The sequence below is a fragment of the Nilaparvata lugens genome, chromosome 2 (assembly GCF_014356525.2).
Source record: "Nilaparvata lugens isolate BPH chromosome 2, ASM1435652v1, whole genome shotgun sequence".
Taxonomy (NCBI): Eukaryota; Metazoa; Arthropoda; class Insecta; order Hemiptera; family Delphacidae; genus Nilaparvata; species Nilaparvata lugens.
Window position 1 is genome coordinate 68,520,328 of NC_052505.1, and position 26,805 is coordinate 68,547,132.

A 26,805-nucleotide genomic window follows, 5' to 3' on the forward strand; every position below is an offset into this window, starting at 1 on the left:
ACTCGAGCAATGTTATCATGTTATCTCTAATCTGCTAATGTATAAGACAAATGTCTGACAAATCAATGCTTAGATGTATCTTAAATATACTGATATTGATTGAAAACAAGAAATTTAAACAAAATTTTGTTCAACAGAACAAACCATATCTTCTTGCTTCTTGAATGACATTGAATACATTGTTCATCTTACTTATTAAAATCAAACTAGAGTTATTTGTGGAACTGACAAAATCTTTTTCATTTCATATTAATATGGATAAATTCACAAAATATCTGTTGTACTGTGTCTAGTGTAAATTTTATAATTATTTGCATCATTCTTAATAAAGAATCATTTTTCTCCAGATTCCAGAGAATGATCTCGATCTATCTTCTGTGATGAAAGAAGAGTGGGATCGACTGTTTGATGAGGCAATTTATCGGTCCTACGCAATGGAGCCTGCAAAAGCTGATTTCTCAAAAGTTTCCAAACAAGAAATTGAGAATTTCTTGGTCTATTTGGATGGTGTTATCAAAAAGTTTTATTCCGAAGGGCCAGGCTGTGTTGGAGAACGCTTAGAAGCTGGATTGGATCTCATGGTGGTGGGTGGAAATGACCATATTTCTCTTGGAAAGTTTCCGACTCAATCATGGAGATGATAACTCTCGTGAACAATACCTACTGTAATTCTATGGTCATATTCTACTAGCTTTATTAGAATTTCAGCCGTTTTGGACGTATGGTATTTATGTTACAGTCGTTTAAGCGAGTCGATGTTGGTTGTTGGGTGCCGTTCACGAAAAACTACTAAGTACACCTTAAAGAGTACTTTCTGGATTAAGGGACAAGAGTAAGTCGCTTATGACTTAATCTGTAAAGTAAGAAGGATGGTTAAGTAGGTTATAGAGTAATTATTTGTGTATTTTGTCATGATAGCTAGTAAGTTGTGAGAAAGTGTTGGACAGAGCGTGGCGTTAGTAATGCAGGTTTTTATTAGCAAATTTGATGGTTTTTCCACGATGCTTTTATATTGACAGGTAATATATAGTATAATCTTGTATGGGCTTTTGAAGAAATTCGATTGATATGAATACGGAGTTGCAAAAACTGTTTTCAGTCAAAAAGTTTTTTTTTGCCTTTGACAGTTCACAGATTTTTTAGTTTTGGATTGGCAGTAATGTATATTTAAATATTAGTCCCATGGGGCCATAACTCAGATTATTCGTGCCTAAACTGTACCAACAGAGTTGGAGTTGAAAAGTTTTGGTCTGACTTGAGCAGACACGGCACCCAACATACGACATCGACTGACTGTAAGATGAATACTACGCGTACCTGTGAGTACCTAAAAATATTACAAAAATATACCGTACACCAGATCTTGTTCAAGAGATTGTAATATTCATCGTTAGGTCGAAAACTTTTCAAACTGCCCTCGTGCATTAACAAATCATATTTTCATGACTGAAAGAGAGCTGCAGACTTAATCCAAAACTGGTCGGAATTTCAGATTTAAAGATTTTGAAAGCAGAAAAATGTTTGTTTGTATGTAGATGTATGCCATCTATTCATCGTCATAATCAATAAGAGAGGTTGGAATTTTCAATTCATAAATTTTGAAAGCAGGAAAAATGTTTGTTTGTATGCAGGTGTATGCTGATCTGTTTATCGACATAATCAAGAAGAAAGTTCGGATGGAGCAAGCCGAACGCCTGTTCGATCTGGAGCCGGCTGACTACTCGCACTTCACGCGCACCTACAACGACTACCTCCGCATGCAGACTGTCTACGAACTCTATCAAGATGTTATGGTCAGTTCACATACAGCTCCAATCACAGCATTTTCCTTGCTGGGTGGACAAATTCATTAGAATTAGAACGTTCAATTTACTTTTACAACTGATGCTTCCGTAATGTCTGTTGAATTGTTGGCTATCAAGCTAAGGCTATTACATGATTATTTGTTGATAAATATAAAATAAAACATTTTTACAAGTAGGTGAGTTGAGATGGATAAATGCTACTTACAATCCAATCTCAACTAATTAGTGAGTTGAGATGGATACTACAATACAATCAGCAGATGAGTGAATTCAGATAGTCGAATATAACTATAATATAATTTTAGAGAATAAGTGAGTTTGGATGGTTACAATACAACATGAATCTAACATTTAGGTGATAGGTTAGTTGAAATGGAGAAAAATATTACTACAATCTATAATTTTATTGAATAGGTAGAGTTACATAGTACAACTTAATCCTAAATTTCAAGTGTATACAGATGTATATTGAATTCAGTTGGGTGCTCAATTTTTTATCTCTGGGCTTAATTTTTTGGCACTTTACAATTCATTATGATGAATAGATAAGACACACTTCTCATCCGATTGAGGAAGTGTTATTTTGAAGATTATTTAATATATTTTCTCACTCGTACATATTCTTACTTGAAAAAATTCAACGTTTCAATTTGTTGTACGCTGTTTATTTGACAAATTCGTCAAAAAATAATCACTCTTGTAATTTATTGACTACTGATCAAATAGATATTCATCAATTTGATTTTAATTAATTTCATTAGTCACTATATTTTTCATTTTCTTCATTAAAACAGGCTACCAGATCATCATGGTCAAAAACCCTTTGGGCAAATCTCAATCCTCAGGTGCTTCTAGAGGGGATCGATGGTTTCTTGAAACAATTCCGCTTGTTCCCAAAGGAAACTAAGGATTTGGCAATTGCAGTCACGTTTGAAAAACAGATGCGAGAATTCAAGAACTCTATACCTTTGATGATTGAAATGAAAAATGACGCTCTAAGAGAAAGACATTGGAAGGAGTTGATGATTAGAACAGGTAGAAAGATTTAAACAAGTAGAAAGATTTAAACAGCTCAATTTTATAATTGATCAATGATTCTCTACTATATGTGACCACTCATTACAGTAGGCTACTGTTTTTCAATTGAGAATTTTAAGTAATTTATCCATAGTCAAAATGGTTTTTCTCCATTCCATTTTTTGAGTAATCTGAGAGGTTCTCAGGTATGCGAGCTTGAAATATTTTATTATGAATAATTGAAGTATTTTTGTGTGGACCTGATTATATTGTTTTCGAGAGTTCAATGCTTGAATGCATAATTTAACATACTTATTCCGAGAGAAGCTCTCCACTAATAAAATCACTACACTTATGTTCATAATTCACTTCTAATCCTCTTTTGAAATTTCCTATAATTATATAATTTGTAATCATATTTTTAAAAAATGTGGGAATTCTTGTTTGAGACAAGTTTTTTCTTACAGGAAAGGAATTTGATATGGCTGTTGACCGATTTACCCTGGAAAACATGTTTTCTATGGAGCTGCATAACCATAAGGATATATGTGAAGAAATAGTGGGTGTAGCAGTCAAGGAGTTGGGCATAGAAAATGGCGTCAATGAAATAGTTGAAGTAAGATCATTAGCGTAACTTGATCCTCAAATATCTATAGTTTTCAATCCAGTTACATTTCCATTTACAAATGGAATGAGGATTAAAGTTCGTTGTTAGAGTAACATTCTCCCAATAATTAACTGACAGTGATGGAACTTTCCACCGTAAAATTCAATTAGTGATCTTTAAATGTATTGACACTGAATGATGCTATTTAATATAAAAAAATCACTCTGAAAACAAATATTATGAAAAACTAGTGCTACTAACTTCTATAAGCATTCGCAGACACTTGAACTCCCGACTAACAAAACATGTTCTCTATTATTCAAAACATGTTCTCTATTATTCAAAACATGTTCTCTATTATTCAAAACATGTTCTCTATTATTTTGTTGTCAAAGTTTTGTCACTACTCAATTTTTTAAAACCCGATCTGGTTTGAGATTCTAATTTTTCAACTCTAATTTTTCCATAAAAATATAATATTTATATATATATGTTTGTGAACTGTATTTTGAATGGAAATAAATTTGATTTGATTTGATCTGATCTGATACAGAATATAAAATTTATTGTTGATTGCAGGTTTGGCGAACTATGACATTGCAAGTGCTGCCACACATGAAAGGAGACGAAGATCGTGGCTATTTCCTGGGCGACATCAGTGAAATTTTAGTCACTCTCGATGACAATGCTATGAATCTACAAAGCATGGCTGGATCACAGTAAGATTTTTACTTGACTATAGTTTGGAGAGTAATCTATAATTGCTATGCAAACTCAAGTACAATAGTTTTTAGATAAAAAATAATTTTTGTTTTTGGATTTGAGAAAATTGTTTTGATATGGAAACATTACAAGTCAGTGATGAGATGTTGTAAAGTCCGACGGTAATTTAGATACATCTGTTCAAATAGTCAAATTAATTGGATTATGTGTAGAAAATGGAAAAATGTAATAAATAATTTAATTTTGACAATCGTAAGATGAACTTAACAGTTCATGTAAAGTAAATTACTCTTAGCAATATTCTATTTGATATTATGTATTACCATTGATAACGACTTTGATCAATGCAATGTAGAGTTTCATGACGATAAAAATGATTGATTCTTGACTATTAAATTGTACTATTTTGTTAGTTATAACTATTTCTCATTCTGCTTTTGAATAATATTCACCTTCTATTTTATAAATGAATCAATTAATAGTCTCTAATACGCATAATTGTTTGATCATTTCAGATATGTTGGTCCGTTTCTACCCGAGGTGCAAAAGTGGGAAAAGACACTTTCGATGATGACTGATGTGTTGGAACTTTGGGTAGTCGTCCAACGCAAATGGCTGTATCTTGAAAGTATTTTCATCGGTGGGGATATACGACTGCAATTACCTGAGGAAGCCAAAAAATTTGATGATCTCGACAAATTTTATCGTCGCGTGGGTATATTTTTAGGCTTATGCGCTACAAATATTGACTAATTGTTTTTCTTACTATGCAGCAGGACCTGACCTTTTTTGTTTGAAAAACATAACATTTGAATAGAATTTCTTCTACTTCACAGAATTTCGCTTGTCTATAAATCTATATCAATATCTATTTTTAATCACCTCTTATTATTTCAAACATGCTTATTACAAAGTAAGATTTAAACATATTGATGGCTGATAATTCAAGTGTAATATTAATTGTAAACTTCAATTGGAAGCTAGAATACCGCGGTAAAGCTTTGCAATTTTAATCACACGAATGTACTTGATGAAATGAAGTTAGAGTATAATTATTATATCTTCCGATTCAATTATTAATCATACGTATTATTAAAATTTCAATTTTAGAGTATAGTAATAATACTCTAACTTCATTTCTATGAATTTCATCCGTATGATTAAAATTGCAATTGTTTACCGCGTTATTCTAGCTTCCACTTGAAGTTCACACATTACCTACCAGATAGCACATGCAGATAGTACATGCAGTTAGTACATGCAGATAGAACGATTAAGTAATAAACTGTTGTACACTAAGCCTTTTGTTCATACCCAATCATAATTTTTATTTTTAGTTGTATGAATGAATTGATGAACATTGGACCTATTCAGTCGATACTATGAATAAGACCTTTTCCTCCTTTGTGATGGTACCTTTCTCATCCTTTATGATGGCGATTCCTGTTATTGACCGAGCGAAGTGAGGTCTAAGATTCAAGTCGACGGCTTTGAATTTCTCTTTATGTTTAAATGTTTATATGTCCGCATTTACGACGAATCGCAGCAATAGATTTTCATGAAATTTGACATGTATGTTCCTTTTTGAATTCGCGTCGACGTATATATAGGGTTTTTGAAATTTTGCATTTTAAGAATAATACAAAAGGAAAAGGAGTTTCCTTCTAACGCCAATACTATCGTAAAAACCAGACTATAGAATTATTCATCATGAATCAGCTTTCGAGTGTATTGATAATTGCATGCAATAGCGCATGCAATTAATATCTCAATGTAACTTGGTAAAAATCAGCTGCTGTGTGGACTATTAATTGCATGCCTCATTGAATGCAATTCTATGCACTATTAAATGAACTATTGATTGCATACAATTAATAACTAAAATAACCTAGTTTTGTCTCTCAACCTTTCTCTGAACTCGGGCTGACCTGTTTCCAGTATGTCTTGAAGGAGATTAGCTTTTGATGTTAGCATTTTTGATACACCATTTTTCCCCCTTCTTCTCCTCTTCTTTCTCTTTCTTTTAACCTTCCTCCTCTTCCAATTCATCCTCCTCTTCTCCTTCTTCTTCCTTTTCCTGTTCTCCTTCTTCCTCTTCCTATTCCTCTTATTCTTCCTCTTCCTATTTCTCTTCCTTTTTTTCTTTTTCTTCCTCTTCCTATTTCTCTTCCTTTTTCTCTTCATCTTCTTCTTCCTCTTCCTCTTCTCCATCTTTTTCTTTCTCTTCCTCTTCTCCTTCTTTCTCTTCCCATTTTTCTCCCTACTCCTCTTATTCTTTTTACTTTCCTTGCCCTATTACCATAGGTAAGGAAAGTATTGCTTTCCAAAAAAAATTTAGGTACCCTAATTTCAAGTTTTCTATACGTTTCAAGGTCCCCTGAGTCCAATAACATGATTTTTGGGTATTGGTCTGTGTGTGTGTGTGTGTGTGTGTGTGTGTGTGTGTGTGTGTATGTCTGTGAACACCAAAACTCCATTCCTAATCAACCGATTGAAATTTTAAACTTAAGGTCCTTATACCATGACGATCCGTCAATAAGAAATTCAATTCAATTCAAAAAAATGGCGGATAATTACTAAAAAACCATGTTTTTCTCGAAAACGGCTCTAACGATTTTCTTCAAATTTATACCATGAATAGCTAGCTATTCATTAGCCCTATCAACTGACATGAGACTCATTTCTAGGAAAATTGCAGGAGCTCCGTAATATTCTTGAGAAAAATGGCAGATAATTACTAAAAAACCATGTTTTTTACGATTTTATCAACAATGACTTGACCGATTTTTTTCAAATTCATACCCTGTATAGTTATTTATCAGCTCTATCAACTGGCATGTGTCTTTTTCCTGGGAAACTAATGGGGGTTCCACCCCATCCTTGAGAAATGGACTGTCCGACTGTGTAACCTCCTTCTCGTGCGTGCATCAGGTAGGTAGGTAGAGCAGTTTATAAAAAGAACATAGTCATAGTCGAGATATTTCATCTGTAGAATAGCTGTTTTGACGACTTTTGAAAAAATCATCGAATTTCTCAATTTACACAAAGGATTTATCTCTTTCCTGTATAGGGCTAGGCCTACTTGTAATATAAATATGAAGAAAATAAATAGAAATCTCAGTACCGGTACCCTTTTTTTAAAATATTTTATCACGACATGTTTCGGTCATTTATGCCATTTTCAAGTCACTAAATGGCATAAATGACCGAAACATGTCGTGATAAAATATTTTAAAAAAAGGGTACTAAGATTTTTATTTATTTTCTTCATATTTACATATATAGTAGTCTGATCGTAGTTTCAAATATGTTGTTGCCAATCATCATTATATTATTCTCGTTCAAGAATGAGGCTTACAGTTCAATGAGCAAAGAAAGTTGTGTGAGTGTACCACACCAGATTTTTCTTCTTCTTTTTTCTCTTATCAATATATTGTAAATGCTTGTGCTGAATAGATGTGAAATGGCGTGTTGTTGTTGTTGTTGTAGGTGATGTTGGAGGCAGCCCGGCGCCCGCTGGCCGTGGAGCAGTGCAGCAGTGGTGACCGGTTGCTCGACCTGGTCGGCCTGTCTGATGGCCTCGACGTCTGCCAGAAGTCACTCAACGACTACCTCGACACCAAGCGCAACACCTTCCCCCGCTTCTTCTTCCTTTCCGACGACGAGCTGCTCTCCATCCTCGGCAGCAGTCATCCGTCCTGCGTTCAGCAACACATTGTCAAGGTCAATCACCTATGACATATAGAATAGAATAACTTTTTTATTTGTTTTTTATTTTTGGGTGTGTGTTGGCGTGTGCGGGAAGAATTATGATAATTAAACTTAATTCAGATGAGTATTTTAATTTGACTTTATATATAAGAATTTTAGTTGAGTTCTGAATGTATTTCACTCCTGTGCAAACAAGAATTTTCTTAAGCAAATAGTATTGTATTCAATGATTTATAATAGAATTTGTGTAACGGAATTTGTAATGTAAATGTTGTCATTGAATAAAACTTGATTTGATTTATTTGTTGTGGCGAAGTTTGAACAGTAATGTCCACTCTACCACTTAACCACGAAACCTGGTTAAGCCTTGATGAATATCAAACCTTGATGGGACTTACTTGCAGATTTAGGATGTCCACAGACCGGGAGAAAACTTGGAATTATGCGTGTATTTTTGAAATCATGAAAAAATCTTGAATTGTGTGTGAATTTCTTGTTGGAGTGAATAAGTACAATAAGTACATCATCAAAATGATGGGGAGAGGAAAAATAAGGTAACCTTGTGCTTTTCCTCTCCCAAATTTCGATAACACATAGTCCGATATAGGTTGTCTTGTAGCTCTTCAATTCACAAAATTTTCAGTCATTTCAAAATGTTCACAAGATTTTCAAATTTAGATACTTCAAAACTAAACATGGAAGAAATATTTCACATTATTATAACTAAAATAGGAAATATTCACATATTAAAAATATAATTTTTAAGAATTACCGAAAAACAAACTTAATTCTAAAAGCACAGCTGATCTAGGTCTAAATCTAAGTATTTAGATTTTAAAATCTTATTGTAACTTGTAACCTAAATCTACTTGGCAGGCTGGGTTGGTCAAGTGGTAATGAGCGTTACAAACTTCGGTCTGCTAGCACCGCCTCGTTCGTGGGTTCGAATCATGCCGATAGCATAGAAGTTGCACTATCCATTACCCACGCGCAAGCAAAAAGCTCATGTGAACATCATCCGCAATAAAAAAACTTCAAAGCTTATGAAATCTAATTTTAATGAACACTTTATGCTTTTCTGAAGTTTGATAATGTTGGTAAGAGTAATATATGAAAAAATAGTATATCAATATTATTGATAATTTGTTTTCTATTTTTAGATTTTTGTTGAAATCTTCGTTTAAGATGTTCATTTATGATCTTTCAGATGTTTGATAATGTGGGTAGTCTGGACCTAGTAGCTGATGCTCAAGGAAATTACAGTGTCAAAGCAATGATATCATGTGAAAAAGAAATAATGGAATTCCGCTATCCAGTCAAAGTAAAAGGAAAAGTTGAAAATTGGATGTGTCTCGTACTAGATGAAATGCGCAAGAGCAATAGATATATTACTAAAAAAGCTATTCATGAATACGGGAAGATTCGACAACCAAGGTGAGGAAAAATACTTGATTTATTGAAAAATCGACTTCTTCAATTTGAGTAATCCTTCCGACATAATCAAATATCTATCCATTGCTAAAACAAGCTTACATAATATCATAGATTTGCCAAATTCATGAGAAATACTATTGGAGAAACGAAGTATTCTTCTAATGAAGTATATTCAGGGAAAGAAATATTAAATATAAAAGCATAATAAACTCTAACTTATTAGTCTCTTTATTTCTTACAGGCTTGGTTGCACAAAAACTTATTTAATTTTAACTGTGATTAAATGCCACGAGAATCAATTAGAGAAGGCTCTTTTTCAAAATAGGCGTCTCTGATAAGTTTAAAAAATTTAGGTTTAATCGTAAATCGTTTTACGATTCAATTCGACTCGATCGTGAATCGAGAGTTTAGGTAAATCGAGCCATTCTGTTATAGAGCCATCGATTATATTTTATTCTGCCCATTATTTTGAAGAAAATATACCTCATATTAGATGTTCCTCTCAATGTAATGATAGACATGGCTCAGGCATGCTTAGTAATAAATAAAATTATCCCACATTACATTTTTTTTTTTTTTTTTTTCTAATGGTATGTGGAAAAATAGTATACAAATATTGAAATGATGGATTGCAATCAGTTAAGAAAATGCCAAATTTTTCAATGTTTTTTTTTTACTCTAGAACGAAATGGATGCTAGGCTACTTAGGAATGGTATGCTTGGCAGCCAATCAAGTGTGGTGGACCGCAGAAGTCGAAAATGTGTTCAACAAAATCAAGCAGGTATACTTACTTCAGTACAACCTCATCATTTGCATAATAGTAATTCATCACTCTAGTAATACATTTTAATATACATATTATACCGGGTGTCCCACGAAGAGGTTTACATGCACGTTTGATTTTATATTACGTGCCCATTCATGCACCAAACATTTTTAAATTTTACACAGTTTCAAAGTAGGTTCTAAAAATATCCTGGGAAAATTTCAACTCCCTAGCCTTTATAGAAACAAAAAGGTGTTTTTGGTTTTATAAAATATGTTTATTGTTGCACTTAAGGGCAATATAACTTTTGAATGAAACAACTAGAACAAGGCCTAATAAAAAACGTTAAAAGTCCAAAATTATTGAAATTGAAACCCATCCACAGCAACACACTGATAACAGCGCTTGAGAAATGATTCGTAAGCTCTTACAAAGAAACTCCGCGGTATCCGGAGAAGTTCCTCTTCTATTGATCGTTTTAGTTCCACATCATTATTGAATTTATGGGTATAAACTTTCTCCATCAAGTAACCCCATAAAAAGAAGTCACAACAGTTAAATCTGGTGATCACCCCGATCAATCATTGGCCATCCCGGCCAATCTAAAAAATCACTTCCACGACCAATCCAACGGCCATGAAGTTTGTCATTATTTAGTAATTGCGAAATGAGGTGGAGCACCATCTTGTTAGAAGATTTCTTGATCCATTTCTAGTAACATAATGTCCTATGTTATGTGTGTTCTATAAACTTCTGTTATTTACTATTTCAGGGAAACAAATATGCGATGAAGGAGTATCTACTACAGGTCAATAAGCAGCTTGATGAACTGGTTGTCAGAGTTCGTAGTAACTTACAAAAAAATGACCGGAGAAAGTTCAACACTGTTTTAATTGTGGACGTTCATGCGAGAGACATCATTGAAAGCTTTGTGAGAGATAGGTATGCATTTTTCAATCATCTGTTTCCATTTGAAGCTTTTGCAATTTTGTTATATCTCCCATACCTCTTACAAACCTTTCCTATTGTTGATATTTTTTTCTTTTTTTCAGTATTTTGGATAACGGAGAATTTCAATGGGAAAGTCAACTAAGATTCTATTGGATGAAAGTATTCGACAATTTGATGATCCAACAGTGTTCTGGTAAAAATAATAATAATTCTCTTATCTTTATACATCTTATCAGTTTTTCATGAAATAATTGAGATTTATTCATTCATAATGTAACCACACATAAAGATCCAACCTGTATTCTTCATCAATATTATTTTAGCTCTTACCGACACTTCAAGATTTTTATGATAAATAAGAAGGTTCTGTATTGAAAATAACAATTTGAAATTATTTTTTCTTGAATGACAGGGCAGTTCGAGTATGGATATGAATACATGGGTCTGAATGGTAGGCTTGTCATCACACCACTCACTGATAGAATCTATTTGACCATCACTCAAGCTTTATCAATGCAATTGGGAGGTGCTCCTGCAGGTAACACTCATCATAATTCTCATCATAATCAATTGTGAATATCATCTTGGTAATTCTAATTTATAATTCTTGTATTTCAAATGTTGAAAAAATGGTAGAATCGACACTCATCTACAAGTAAATGTTCAAGAGTTGGTTTTAAATTTATTACATTCTCAATAGCTTATTGTTACTGATTCAAAACAAAAACTTAATTGTACAGACATAATAAAATTGCTACTTTTAATCATGCAGTAGCTAACCCTCACATACAATGTTTATTGAGTTGAATGGTGCATTGCAAAAGTTAATGTTGTTATTAATAGGCCTCATAATCAGTAACATCTAAAAATATTATTTGAATAGCAAATATTTTATTTTGGATTTTTTTCTGACAGCAGTAATTTATGATTTCAGGTCCTGCTGGCACTGGCAAAACTGAAACGACAAAAGATTTGGCAAAGGCTTTAGGTCTTTTATGTATGGTGACCAATTGTGGAGAGGGAATGGATTTTCTTGCATTTGGGAAAATCTTGAATGGCCTATGCCAGTGTGGAGCCTGGGGATGTTTCGACGAATTCAATCGAATTGACATTTCAGTGCTTTCTGTGATTTCAAGTCAACTACAATCCATTCGCACAGCATTGCTGATGAATGCCAAACGATTCTTGGTAAACTTGAAAAAGGCTTCAACTCAAGAAACATTTCTTATTTGTTCAATCTCTAGAATTTTCAACGCTTGTTTAGCAATGTAGCAATTATTGCCGAACTTTTTTCAATCAATTCATTCATTCCATTTTAATAGTAGGATTTAATTTTATTAATTTGTTTTCAATCTCTTATCAAATGGTAACCATTAGACATATTACAGGGACGGATTTAAGGGAGGAACTCTAGTTCCCATCCAAAAACTTATTTTTGTTTTGTTTATTTCCAATTAGCAGTATTTATTTGCAACACGAAACAAGTAGATATATTGTATGTAATTTATGTAATAAGTATTATATTATCTTCGTAACCTATAGGCCCACCTTGAAATCCATCAAACACTTATCGGCAACAGAAATGTCCTTGGAACTCGCATCGCTTTCTGATAAGTATTCCTATTTGATGAAGAGTTTTTTGGTGGCATGCTTCACATATCTGAAAATAATAAATCCATTCATACATCATAACAATATCATTTTTACGTTATTGTGTAGCTTTTCAGCTTATGTAATTTTTATTGATGATATACATATCTAAGCTTTAAAAAGCTGTTGTAAACTTTTGATTTTTATTGCAGTTTGAAGGTGAGGAGATCAGCCTTGACAATAAGGTGGGAATATTTATTACGATGAATCCTGGGTATGCGGGGAGAACCGAATTGCCAGAGTCTGTCAAAGCCTTGTTTCGTCCTGTGGTGTGTATTGTGCCTGACCTGGAACTCATCTGTCAAATCATGTTGTTCTCAGAAGGATTTCTTGAGGCAAAGGTGAGAAATAACAAATTCAACCAGTAAAACCATATGTGTATGTTGTGCCAAATTGATAAATTTATATTAATAAATTTGAATTCAATATTCGAAGAATATTAATAAAAATCATATTTTATGTTGAGGCAGTTTAGTGTGGAAATCAAATAGACAAATGATTGAGAAATTGATATGAAAATCTTATAGAATGTATATTTTTGAGTGTTATAAATGCTTAAAATTAGTTGTTAGCAACTTTTACTTGAAGTATTTATTTCAACTTTTCAATGAAGAATTTCAATTAAGAGTAGTATTTTTCTATTTTTCTTTTCAATTTCCATTCATATTTTTTAAATGTTTGACTTCATTTTTTTTAATAAACCTGAATTAGGAAAAAATATATTTGTTGAGGAAATTTGCAGTCTACAAATTTCTTGCTTTTGACTTCGAAATCGAAATTGCTTTCTTGTCCTAGAAATTGATTATTCTATCATATTTGGAAGAGAGTAAATAGTCTATATGTTGGATCATATTCATGAACATTGCTCAGTCGAGAGCACGATTTACTTGTTTAGCAAGTAAGGTTCTACAATCTTACCAAATCCAACTTACATAAAAATACAACTAAGTTTAGTCATACTTCCAACTAAGTAACTCTTATAAATACTGCTCTCAGTGATAAAATCTTATCAGAATAGTGATATTCATAGAATTTATTCGAGTACTGTGATAAAATTATACTTTCATTCCGTGCTACTGACTTAATGTCACTACAAATAATTTAATTATTTTTCTTTTAAGATTACGTCCTTCCTAAGGACTCCAGTTAATTTATGGAGTATGAGACAATTGAAAGAAAATTAATGAAATGGTACAGTGAGCAATATGTTCTAACTTTTATCGTTTAGGTATTGGCGAAAAAGATGACGGTTCTCTACAAGCTGGCAAAAGAACAGCTTTCAAAGCAGTACCATTACGATTTTGGGCTTCGAGCTCTGAAATCGGTTCTTGTAATGGCTGGCGAGTTGAAGCGCAGTGCTGACGATCTGCCTGAGAATGTCGTCCTTATGAGAGCGCTCAGGTAAATCAATCACATACTTCCTGCTTTGCATCTTGAGTTTCTTCAGCAATTACAGTTTTTGAGTAGCCTACCTTAGTTTGTAGCACGCACGGGGCTTTATGGATAATGTTACAGTCCGGGTCCTATAGCTTTGCCTACCTGACTACAATACTACCCGTTCAAAAACATCAGACATTTTTGAAAATGTATCTTTTTATAAGCAGCAGATGCTATTTTGTATCTTCTCAAAAGCAACATGTTGATCCGAAAAGATACACAAAGAGATTTTTGGAGTTACGTCCTTCTAGCATAACACAGCCGACATATCAGCTGACGTTCAACATGCTCTTTCCATTGTTGGTGATACGTTGCAACTCTCTCATTCATGAATAATCTTATTGTGTAGAGAGCTTCCTCCATCTAGGGTCTCTGAAGCCTGATGCTTTTGCAAAGCCGTTAACATTACCCCGCGAACCATACCTTGCTCAAATGCCGTCTATTAAAATAACAAGTTCTCTTTTTTGCTCTTTCTCTCACACAATTAGTTACAGGCTTTCTGGCTTCTGTGAAATATGGCAGCACTGCACTATTCACGTGAAGTTTCAATGCTGCAATTCACGGTTTGCACATTGGGAAACGTAGTAAAAAAAATAATGAGAAGAATACTGAGAATATGCCATATGCAAACAAAGAAAACCAATTATAATAAACACAACATAATAAATCCCATCTGAACCAATATAATATATGGAAATTTTCCATTTCATTCAAATAATATATAGGCTGACTTACGAGAAACTTTGGCTCATTTAAATTACGTGAATATTGGCTTGTGGAACTATTCGAACTTGTGATTGATGTCGCATTTACACTGGCGTCCTTTCAGACATCCTTGCTTGTAGGGCCTGCTGGCCCTCTCTTTGATATTGTGACAATGCCACAATCCACTTCAACAACGTGTTTCTGTGTAACAACGTGCTTGTGGAACTATTCAAACTTGTGATTGATGACGCTGACTTATGAGAAACTTTGGCTCATTTAAATTACGTGCATATTGGCTTGTGGAACTATTCGAACTTGTGATTGATGTCGCATTTACACTGGCGTCCTTTCAGACATCCTTGCTTGTAGGGCCTGCTGGCCCTCTCTTTGATATTGTGACAATGCCACAATCCACTTCAACAACGTGTTTCTACTTTGAACTGTAAACGAAGTTCTATATCCAGATGTCTTAGCCAATAAGCTCTGTTCAATTTAAGCATACAGAAGAGAATTCACGGTGGCTAAACAATCAAGTGTAATTGATTTATCATGTTGTCATAAATATACGATTTTCTTGAATATGTCTACTTCAAATATAGCCGAAATTTTTTTCTTGATAAGAATCAATTCTTTAAAATAGATAAACGATATTAAAAATGAGTTGCAATTTACAGGGACATGAATCTACCAAAGTTTGTGTTTGATGATGTGCCTTTGTTTCTTGGATTGATCAAGGACTTATTCCCAGATGTTGACTGTCCAAGAGTTTCATATCCAGATTTCAATGAGGCTGTTGAAACCATATTAAAAGAAGATAAATATACTATTCTTGCTCACCAGGTAACAGATAACAAAAATAACGGATCCCTGATATTGTGTTTGGTAGTGATTGAAAACTGATTCGTAGTTTTTCGCATGTGCACTATCTAAAAGAAAATAAATTCTGAAATATGATTGATTGTTATGTTGTGTTATTGATGATGAATTTTGTAACTTCCAGGTGGATAAAGTAGTGCAAATGTATGAAACAATGATGACTCGTCATTCTACGATGGTAGTTGGTCCGACTGGGGGAGGCAAGTCAGTTGTCATCCATACTCTTGCCAAAGCCCAAACTCTGCTAAGTCTACCCACCACAATCTTCACTTTGAATCCAAAGGTACAATTTTTATAAGCTATCAACTCAATGATCCTTTAACTCTATTTTCAATTTTAAGTAAATGTTCTTATATATATATATATATATATATATATATATAATATATATATATATATATATATATATATATATATATGAAAAAATCTTCCAAACCATTCTCTACTAGCTTATTAATTTCAATTTTCAATTTCATTTATTGCCAATTAGAATATTCAAGACATATAACAAACTCTTTATAATATTATGACATATCATTAAAAATATAATTAAATAAACATAATCACTCATACATATACTTGAATAAAATTAAATATAAAATCTAGGCATCCCTAGCAAAAAGAAAATCTTTGCCCGCTGGTGAGAGTTGCAAAACAGTGAAAGAAATACATAATATTTCGAAATAATGCAAAAAATTCAGGTTGAATTTAACTAATAATTACAATAGAAACTTTAGAACAGCAGAATCATAAAAAATCAAACAAATATTGTGCAGAGAAAAGACTATAAAATGGAAATAAAAGAATTAAAATTATATTTACTTATTATTTATTATTATATATACTTATAATTATTATTCTAATTATACTATATTCAAGGTAAAGAAATATTCACTCTTAATCCACTCATTGACGCTCAGATTTCTAATTTTGAAATCTAAGTGGTTAATTGGATATTACTTTGTCATATAGTATGTACTATTCTCAAGTTTTCAAGTTTTTTTCTGAGCCTTTGAGACTTTTGTATATTAGGTGTAATACTTTCTTTAGCTCTATTTAATTTAATTTGTATATCTCTTCTTACTTGACTAGAATTGAAGCAGAATAAGTTCACCGCAACTCACTGCCAACACACAAGGACTCTTATGTTGGCAGTGCTAAATATTACATAGATATATTATTGTTGTGCAAGTTACAATCAATGTCTATTTGTAGGTAATTGTATATTGCATACTCAAATGATTGTATTGTACAAGTATTTGTATGTGATTTTGGGCAATAAAATTCTATTCAATAATTCAAAATCAGATTTATTTTTGAGATACAATCTTTTCTCATAGTTTGAATTACATTACAACTATTCAAGTTGGATTCTTGATTTTTTTGTCAAATATGTTGAAAATCTGTACTTCAAGTTGGATTCTTGAGATTTGTTATTTGTCTAATATGTTGAAAACCACTGTAGCTAGTAAATAGTTTTTAGAGTTTTAAAAATGAAATCCTTATAGTTCAATTTCATCCTTGATCGATTTTACACCAACAAAGATGTTTGTTCTTCATTCAGGCCTGCTCAGTTATCGAATTATATGGCATTCTTGACCCAATCACAAGAGATTGGACAGATGGCCTGTTGTCGAATATCTTCAGGGAGATTAACAAGCCAACAGCGAACAACGAAAGAAAATACATTGTTTTCGATGGTGATGTTGATGCACTGTGGATTGAAAACATGAATTCGGTTATGGACGACAACAAACTGCTAACTTTGGCCAATGGAGAGCGTATCAGACTACTCCCCCATTGTGCTCTGCTCTTTGAGGTAAAATCAACTAAACTAGTGAAAATAATACAAATTGAAAATTGGAAAAATGTTACCATATTTCACTTTAAGATTACTTGATAACTATCAGTTGCAGAAAACTCTTTCATTGTGTCAAATTGTAGTTAATTTTATCCTTATTAATATAGAACAAATGTCTCGATACTTGATAGTTCACGAGATATATTTCCGGAAAACTACAAAAATTACCGATTTTAAAATTATAACAATTTACCGATATGGTGGCGAAAAAACAACGTTCTGACACTAGTTGAGTGATCAACGTTTTACATGTTGAAAAGCTACTATTTTCGCTAGGAATCGCTCTTGTTGCAATTTGATCCAGGTTAAGCCATTGTTTAGCTACTTCTACTATACTATTTTATTTTAAAAAAGGTTTACTTTAAACAATTTTCCATTTTATATGATTTGCAGGTTCTATATCCAAATGATAAACACTGAATTGATTTGCATGTTATCTTGAACTCAACTGATGTAGAGCATAAATCAGCTCTAGGATTTTCCTCATCAGTGCCGATTAATAGATAACATAGATTTGCCACACTATAACAAATGTTTTAAGGTCTCTTCAAACCTAGCTTCGCTGCGCTGAAATACATCCTATCTCCCAATGTTAACCAATCTGTCCCGTTCACTTCAGCGTAGCGTAGCTTTCAATGTTGGGAGATGGTACGGCTACGTCTTTCGACGACGTATTCCAGCTTAGCGTAGCGTAATGTGAAGGTACCTTTAATGTGTTTGATAACAATTCTGTTGCTCAATTAAAATAATGTTGTGTTTAAAAATGTGGAATGAGCTTATTCCTCATCAAAAGTGTTTTAAAATTCAAAATTTCAATAATTTTATTATTTGATGATTGATGGAAATACCTATTATATTTGTTTATTTATATGCATGTTCCGTTTCTATACAACGCATGCAATGTCTTTGAATAGCTGAGGTAACTAACATGTAATGAGAACTGTGTGCGATGTGTTTGAGGTGGGTGACCTGCAGTTCGCGTCACCAGCGACGGTGTCGCGGGCGGGAATGGTGTACGTGGACCCGAAGAACCTGGGTCACGAGCCGTACTGGCTGCGCTGGGTGGGAGGCCGCCACCCGGACCACCAGAAGCACCTGGCGAGGCTGTTCACCAAGTATGTGCCGTTTGCACTCGGCAAGCTCTTTCTATCTGGCTTCGATCGCGAAAAGTCGGAGTTCGCCCCCATGCCCTCGGTCAAGAAGCCCCAGCAGAAGATGAGTCTCATCCTGCCGCAGACCGAGCTCAACATGGTCAGACATACCACAGTAAATTTGTTCTCCAATAAGACCCGTATTAGGCTGTACACTAACGAAGCGTTTCACATACAACTGTTCAGCCGAAAACCTGAACTTTTTGGCAGTCACTCTTGCAGGTCAGCTGTTACAGACACTGTTCACCTGTCCGTCGAAAATGTCTGATGAAACGTTAGTTTAGTGGCTGGCCTTTGACTAGGAAATATTTTATAGATCTTCATATATCTTTGATCAATTTGATATATCCTTGATCAATGCAATAGATAATCTTTTATCAAAATCTTGATACTGTTATTTGTTTTTTGTTAACTTATGTATTATAAACTTTGACAATTTCTATATTCTGATAAGAATCTCTGAGAGGCTTTCAAAAACAACATACCTTGAAAAAGAATCACTTTGATAAAAGTTTGTCAAAGATCTTTTATAGAATACGGGCCTAAAATTGACGAAAATGAGGATGGCTTGGATTAACCAAGTTAACGTTATAAATTGTTGGACTATTATCGCATTGGATGCACGCTTTCGCAAGTGATTGGGTGGCGCACTCATGCAGATACAAACAAAATCTGGAAAGAGCCATAGAAACACGTTACAAACGTGCTTGCAAGATTGCTTACACTTGCTAATGGTAATCAGTGTGAGCAGCGACAATGTAATTCTATGACTCTTTCCTGATTATGTTTCTATCTGCAGGACCCAATCACTTGCATAAACGTGCATTCAATGTGATCATAGCCTATGACTGCTAGATTCCACCAACTAAGCTCAAGGGCACTGGGTTCAGCCATGTACTAAATTATAGGCTACATTCTACAGTTATAGGTTACCGCTTCAAGATGGTACTGGTTTCTACTTTGATTACATGCACAAAAGTCTGACAACTTCAATACAGTTTAATTAAAAACCAATCAGAAAAGCCTTCTTAAAAAAATATTCTATGATTGGTTCTCGTGAAATTTAATCATGATTAAAATTGAACAGGCTTTTGTGCAACCAGGCCTTCACCTCCTATTTTGCCTGCAGATATGCAGATATTGTTGTTCATTGTTCTTTCAATACTGGTGAAGTTATAACATTTTTCAATGTTTCCAGCCTTTGAATTTGATTTTTGATATAATCAGCTGATTTGAAATCCTTGTACCTTTTATTGTCATAATTTTCTGCTATGGATTATTTTTGATTTGGATTATGAAGTTCAAAAATTCTATCCAACAAAGTATCCCAAAAACCTTCAAAGAAATGAAACCTTGAAGAAATCATTCATCTTCAAATCAGTAAAATACTTTTTTTCTTTTGGACAGGTAACTCAGCTATGCTACATGTTGGAAGCAGAAATTGGTGCAGACAATAGCGTTATTGATGGAGAAGAAATGGAGTGCATATTCATCCAGGCGATTTACAATTCAATTGGCGCCTGTTTGACGGCTGACAGCCGAGCGCAGTTCGATGCTGCTATCAAAGAGAGGTCTGGATTCATGATTGTCGAAGATACTCCCGACAGATTGTCTGGATATCGTAAGTTACACTTTCGCTTACTACCTTATGCTTGTTTCAATCATAATTATAACTTGGAACAAAAACTCCGATGTTTAAGTGAAGTCAAACTTCATATCTTATTTGGTTACAAACTGTTACCCAGTTTTTTGTTCTTTGAACAGATCAAGTTTTTTGGTTACTGAATTTGACTCACTAAATCGTACTTTTTGAGGATATAAATTATAATTCATGTGTTGATAAGGTTCATTATGAGTTTTCTGGGAGCCCTTCTAAGGATTGGAATGAACTAATGCATTGAATGCAATACATTTGGATGTCTTACATAAATTAACAACTACTATTTGAAGCATTAAATCTATGGGTTAGCCTTTTTTATGGCATTTCCTCAGAAATAGTTTAGGAATGGTCTGTGATTTCCTTCAATTAATAAGATTTTTGTTGGCAGTTTAAAACTTTATTATAAATGTGTTGTCTGTGTAGAAACAATACCGAGACATGAGCCGACTTTGTACAGCTACTACCTAGACCGATCCCAGAAAGCATGGGTACCATGGAAGAATCTTGTTGAGAAATACGTTCACAATCCGGCAGCCAAGTTCAATGAGATCCTAGTGCCAACCGAAGACTCAACCAAAATCACGTGGCTGCTTAATTTGATGAATAAGGTTGGTCCTTTGCCTTAGTGTTTTGCCACAATCCTTAGTGCATTTTAAGAAATTTGTTATGGGCTATTTGGCTCTCTTTATTTTTCAGACTAGCAGGTAACCCGTGCTCCGCAAGGGTCTGATTTGAAACTTGACAAACTGAAAACATGACCTACTGAAATATTGAAGAATCTAGAATAGGCCTATAACCAATAAATAAATTAAGAATCAATATCCAAAATTTCAATTTAATCAGTCTCGTAGTTCAGACGTGATGATGCGTCATTTATGAATTTCCAATCCCAACATTGAATACTGCAATTTTTAACGCTGTAATATGTCTTACTTGTTTGTCAATGTAATGCATAAAAAAGGCAGTCATACATAATTTTTCCCACTTCAAATGAATAATTCACAAAATTCTACCGATAAAGTAGAAGAACATATTGCACAAATTGTTTCGTCCTATTTCACCTTTTTACACTTGCTTTTCTCTCTCATCAAATTATTTCTGTAATTTTATTACTTTAATCTAGTATCTTCTATTGAAGTAAGTTTTTTACATGCTATTGAGGTGTTTGATGTGTACTGGAATCTCAATATAAACAAAAAAACTTTGTGATTAAATAGATAAGAACAAAATAATTGATCCTACTTGGCTAATCGCATACTCTTAGTGTAGACTGTTTCGTGTAGAACTCTAACCATATCTTTCTGAAAGGGCCTTCAATCTCAAACTTGAACTAGGTTATAAAGGAACTAGGCTGGTTGTTCATTAAACTTGGTTTGCAGGTTCATCGACCGGTAGCGTTAGTTGGAGAGACTGGAACTTCCAAAACAGCGACAATGCATGAGTTCCTTAGGAAACTGGATCCTGAAAAATATGTGAGTTGAACAAATTAAGGCTTAGGGGCTTTCTCAGTATGAACATTGACTTCTTGATACATATTTATTGTGTTCCTCAACAGTCATACTCTGCTCTTAGACATTATTTATACATTTTAATAGAGGTAATCCAACATGATTGATATAGGCCTTCATTAAAACTTTGAACTGCACTAAATTATATAAACGAGCTAAAAGTTATAAACCTTTATAACAGTTACAGTTATATAAAATCTGAAATTAATTGACAAACGTCAGATCCGCTTAACGTCTGCACACTGCTAAACTTTATTAATATCACTTCTATTTTTCTGTGGATATATTTCTGTTCGTTATTTTTCAAAACAATATGTCTATTGTTACAGCTTCAAATTCATCTAAATTTTTCATCACGAACAAACTCACTGGATGTTCAGAGGAATATAGAGTCAGTTTTGGAAAAGAGAACTAAGAGCACTTACGGCCCACCAATCGGCAAGAAACTCATCTGTTTCATTGATGATTTGAATATGCCTCAGGTAATTATTTGTAGTATTCTCTTCAACCGAAAAACATCTTTAAATCACTCACAGGTTCAATACTCTCAACTGATAATAATTCCAATTATTGAACTAATTCAGAAATTTCTGCGATTGAAATATTCCCAAAACGTTCTGTATTCAATACTTGGAAATTATTCACTTTCAGATCCACTTTTTTATAATAATTCATGTTGTTGTTATAAGTAATAACTGATCTTTCCCTTTCCATTTTAGGTCGATGCATATGGCACTCAGCAGCCCATTGCCCTATTGAAACTTCTGCTGGAGAAAGGTGGCATGTATGATAGAGGGAAAGATCTTAATTGGAAGTCAATCAAAGACATTTGTAAGTTTTTCAATTGTAATTGTCTTATTTTACATTATTACATTATACATTATATACAGCGTGGGTGAAAAGTCCGAAAACGGCTTAATATATATCTCATACACAAAGGTAATTTGGTGGTGGGTGGGGTGGTTTGATTGGGGATCCTACTCAAAGTTAAAATACTACTTTATTATGACTCCTGAAAATCTGGTCCGCCATGTTGAATGCAACTTTAATTTTTTTAATAGAAAGGTGGTCATGCGATACATGATTTCGATACAGAATTTCAAGAAAAAATTAATGGCGAAAACCGCATATCGATATCTCAAAGATATTCACAGTCATTATTATAATCAATACTATTCAAAGCAGAAAGGAGAGAAAAAAGTATGAGAACGGCTTTGTATCTCATAAAAAATGTGATTCCAAGGTGGGTGTGATCGGGGATTCTACTCAAATTGAATATACCTACTACACTATGACTTCAAAAATATGGTCCGCCATATTGAACGCAACTTCATTTTTTTAAATAGGAAGGTTGTCTACATGATTTCGATACGGAATTTCAAGAAAAATGAATAGCGAAAACCGCACATCTATTTCTGAAACCGTTAAGAAGAAAGATATTCACATTATTAATCAATAAAACTCATTTTTATTTTATTTCTGATTTACATGGTATTGATTAATAATGTGAATGAATATCTTCTAAACGGTTCGAGATACCGATGTGTGGTTTTCGCCATTCATTTTGTCTTGAAATTATGTATTGAAATGATGTATCGTATGACCACCTTCCTAATCAAAAAGATAAAGTTATTTACGGATCCACGATGGCGGACCAGATTTTCAAAGTCATAGTAATGTAGTATTTTCAATTTGAATAGGCGGACCCCCCCCCCCCCAATCACACCCATCATCAAATCACCTTCGTGTATGAGATACAGGTATTAAGCCGTTCTCGGACTTTTCACCCAACCTGATAAAATGAAATTAGTATAACTAAACTCTAGAACCTGCACAATGATAATCATTAATTTTTCTGGGTAGTAGTTGAGATAATACTGCGGTAGGTCCATTTTGAATTGAAAATAGTTGTAGTGTGTTGTTGAAATTGCCACACTGGTTGGTTATTAACTTAACGTTTCACATGGTGATACGACTCTCAGACGACAAATAAATCTTCTTTGTTCAACTGCAAAGACAAGACGTGTGAAACGTGACGTTAGTGACCAGTCTTATGAATCTCTTATGGAATCAAGAAGTCAAAACAAGTTGACAGGTGGCTTGTCTCATAAAATATAGTGCTACATTTAACTTCAAAAATTGAATTATTCACCAAACGATTGGGTAACGAATTATTTGGTTAATTCAAAAGTGTTGATTTTAATCTTGTTGATTTTACTGTTTAGGCTATTTCGCGGCTATGGGAAAAGCGGGTGGTGGGAGGAACGAGGTGGACCCTCGCTTTGTGTCGATGTTCTGCTGCTGGAACATGGTGTTTCCATCGGACAGCACTGTGCTGCACATCTACAGCTCCATTCTGGAGGGCCACACTGCCAATTTCAACCTCATCATCCAGCTCACCATTCCTCGCATCATGTCGCTTACGTTGAAGTTGTTCAAGGTAAATTCATGCACTTTTTATTACAAAGAAGTGTATCTTGAAAAATTGTACATCACACATATTTTCCAATTATTTGGAATTTCTTTTTTCTTGGAGAAATTTCAGTGAAAATTATTTCATTTAAGGTTTTTAAAAGCAACTAATCTTCCATTGTTTGAGATATAAAATGGAATAGAATTTATTCATAAATCTAAATCCTACATTTTTGACTAAATATCTATCCTTGATCAAATTGTCATTGATGTATCACTTTTATTACTCTAAATTCCACTTTAGTTTCTTAACGTCATGAATCTTAACCGAAATGATTGTTTTTGAAAAACGTCAGTGAGGCTCACGTGGCCTTCAATAGAATTATCGGATTATTTTTTTAATTTATACACTAATTGTCTATGGAAACAAAAGGTAGATCCCGAAATACGCCTCCTTAACATAGCAATAAGACTCAAATTCATATTCAAAACAAAAATTATTAAAACCTACAGTAGAAGAAAAATTACTTGGAAAACCACATTTTTTAGTTATTGTTTGAGCTAAGTGAAAATTAAGGTGAGAATGAACATGATAAATGAAAGATTATTCGAGAGAAAGCAAAAATGAGAAGATAAAGATGATGATAATGATTATTTCCAATGAAGAAACTGTGAAAATAAGGGAAAATAAGAGCTCAGAAAAACCATGCTCAGTTACCGTACTATGAAGAAAAAATGATTATGAATAGTGTTGGCTACTCGTTTACCTGTTACGTAACTGTGATGTATAATAGTTTTGAATGTGTTGAAGTGTAGCTTGATGAGCCATTTTCATAATTATTTTTTCCGCAGGTGTTGGTAAAAGAACTTCCTCCAACCCCATCAAGATTCCATTACATCTTCAACTTGAGAGACCTTTCTCGGATAATGCAAGGTCTAACTATGACTTTACCATCGCATTTCACTCAAGAAAGACAGTTCTACCGCGTGTGGAGAAACGAATTCACAAGGGTGATTTGTGATCGACTCATTTCGCTTGAGGTAAGATTGTTCCTAGCCAGGTATTTAGTTAATACCCAACTGCATAGATATTCAAATTACAGTACCTACATTTAGAGAAAGCAGAATGAGTACATTATAGGAAATGAGTTTGTTGTCTCCTGCACTGTTCTATTTGAATATTGATTTCTGTAAAATCTTCTCAACTTGAACTAACTAGAATCGACTGACTGCTTTTACTATATTTATACAGTTTTTTACAAATCCTCCTAGTATCTATTTTTGTCTTTTGTCAAGGATAAAGAGTTTATGAATAATGAGATTGCTGAGAAATTGAAAAGCTCTGTGAAACTCTACGAAGAAGACTTCAATTACATTCTACGAGACCCTCTACTATTTGGTGACTATCGCAATGCGCTCAATGAAAGGGAACCAAGAGTTTATGAAGATCTCCTAGACTATCCAGCAGTCTTTCATCTATTTTTAGAGGTAATTATCAGTTTTCTATTATGATCATATTTTTCCAAATTCCCATATTTATATACGGGCCGTATTTATAAACGATTTTATGAACCGCCCCAGCAAAGTACACTTTAGTTGGTTTAACGATTCTCATTGATATTTGTTATTGGTTGTTTGGCATCCAATGCTTGCATAACTAGTTCTTCAATTATTCTATAGATATGGAACTGAATTGTGGTACCGTATTTAAACATTGGCCTCACACAACTCATTCGATGACTGCCTGGATTTCAGTTTATTCGACTGTACTGCTTTATAGAACTCCAATATTAGTCCAGTCAATATATACATAACAAGGGGGTGTGCTTGCAATTTATATTGTAGTTCTGATTTTTTAATATATTATTTGGGTACATAAGAGAAGTCCAGAACTAATTTCTTCATGCAAAAAAATTCCTTTTGCTAGATACAGGATGGCTCAAAAACCTCGTATTTTCGGCTCATTTTCCAGTTTCAGCTGTTTCTGCCAAATATCGTAATCGGACAGAAAAATTTACTCTCGCCATTATGTTAGATTATAAAATTCTGAATAAAATGAGATCATTCGGAACTCTCTATCTCCAATGAGTACTGAGTTATGATTTTTCAAAAATGAGTAAAAATTTGAAGAAAAAATCAATTTCGATAAATTTTAGTTTTTGATTAACAATATCTACCGATTGTTACCATGTAGATGTTTAATTCAAAATCTAAAATCACCTCTAGGTGTATTTTTGTGCTCTACAATCTGAGATCAGGTAGAGCGCTCTATCTCATATAGATTCCCAGGTACACCTGACAACAATGATCCTTGTATTGTGAAAAACACCTCATTTTCAGCTTCAACCATCATCACCAACTACATTGTCCTCACATTGACATTTCGCACAATGACATAAGTTCATGAGACTATGTTCTATGATAATCACCCGTTAGATGCACTTCATTTCAGTTTTTCCTAGTGAAGAGGCGCGTTAAGGACACCGCCAGGTGTCAGGTGTACCTGGAAATCTATATGAGATAGAGCGCT

At 33.6% G+C, this 26,805-nt stretch overlaps 1 protein-coding gene and 1 long non-coding RNA gene across 2 annotated transcripts in view; one reads left to right on the top strand and one right to left on the bottom strand.

The window, feature by feature from the left end:
- LOC111062228 (dynein heavy chain 10, axonemal) overlaps positions 1-26,805 on the top strand; it is a 74,500-nt gene that overhangs the window by 37,059 nt on the left and 10,636 nt on the right. The window contains exons 26-52 of the mRNA XM_039421522.1: positions 348-584; positions 1,632-1,793; positions 2,600-2,840; positions 3,290-3,438; positions 4,009-4,148; positions 4,668-4,863; positions 7,642-7,875; positions 9,071-9,297; positions 9,980-10,079; positions 10,837-11,006; positions 11,117-11,208; positions 11,428-11,553; positions 11,950-12,203; positions 12,818-13,006; positions 13,894-14,066; positions 15,482-15,647; positions 15,808-15,966; positions 17,248-17,502; positions 18,505-18,795; positions 20,103-20,316; positions 20,779-20,963; positions 21,735-21,827; positions 22,193-22,345; positions 22,583-22,694; positions 24,089-24,303; positions 25,128-25,316; positions 25,572-25,763. Of these exons, the coding sequence (XP_039277456.1) occupies positions 348-584; positions 1,632-1,793; positions 2,600-2,840; positions 3,290-3,438; positions 4,009-4,148; positions 4,668-4,863; positions 7,642-7,875; positions 9,071-9,297; positions 9,980-10,079; positions 10,837-11,006; positions 11,117-11,208; positions 11,428-11,553; positions 11,950-12,203; positions 12,818-13,006; positions 13,894-14,066; positions 15,482-15,647; positions 15,808-15,966; positions 17,248-17,502; positions 18,505-18,795; positions 20,103-20,316; positions 20,779-20,963; positions 21,735-21,827; positions 22,193-22,345; positions 22,583-22,694; positions 24,089-24,303; positions 25,128-25,316; positions 25,572-25,763 (4,914 nt within the window). The remainder of the gene's footprint in view (positions 1-347; positions 585-1,631; positions 1,794-2,599; positions 2,841-3,289; positions 3,439-4,008; positions 4,149-4,667; positions 4,864-7,641; positions 7,876-9,070; positions 9,298-9,979; positions 10,080-10,836; positions 11,007-11,116; positions 11,209-11,427; positions 11,554-11,949; positions 12,204-12,817; positions 13,007-13,893; positions 14,067-15,481; positions 15,648-15,807; positions 15,967-17,247; positions 17,503-18,504; positions 18,796-20,102; positions 20,317-20,778; positions 20,964-21,734; positions 21,828-22,192; positions 22,346-22,582; positions 22,695-24,088; positions 24,304-25,127; positions 25,317-25,571; positions 25,764-26,805) is intronic.
- LOC120349954 lies at positions 7,715-14,230 on the bottom strand. Its single transcript, XR_005570535.1, has 3 exons — positions 14,138-14,230; positions 12,564-12,675; positions 7,715-7,850 (listed from the first exon to the last, which is right to left on the bottom strand). It is a non-coding gene; the product is annotated as an uncharacterized LOC120349954 (long non-coding RNA).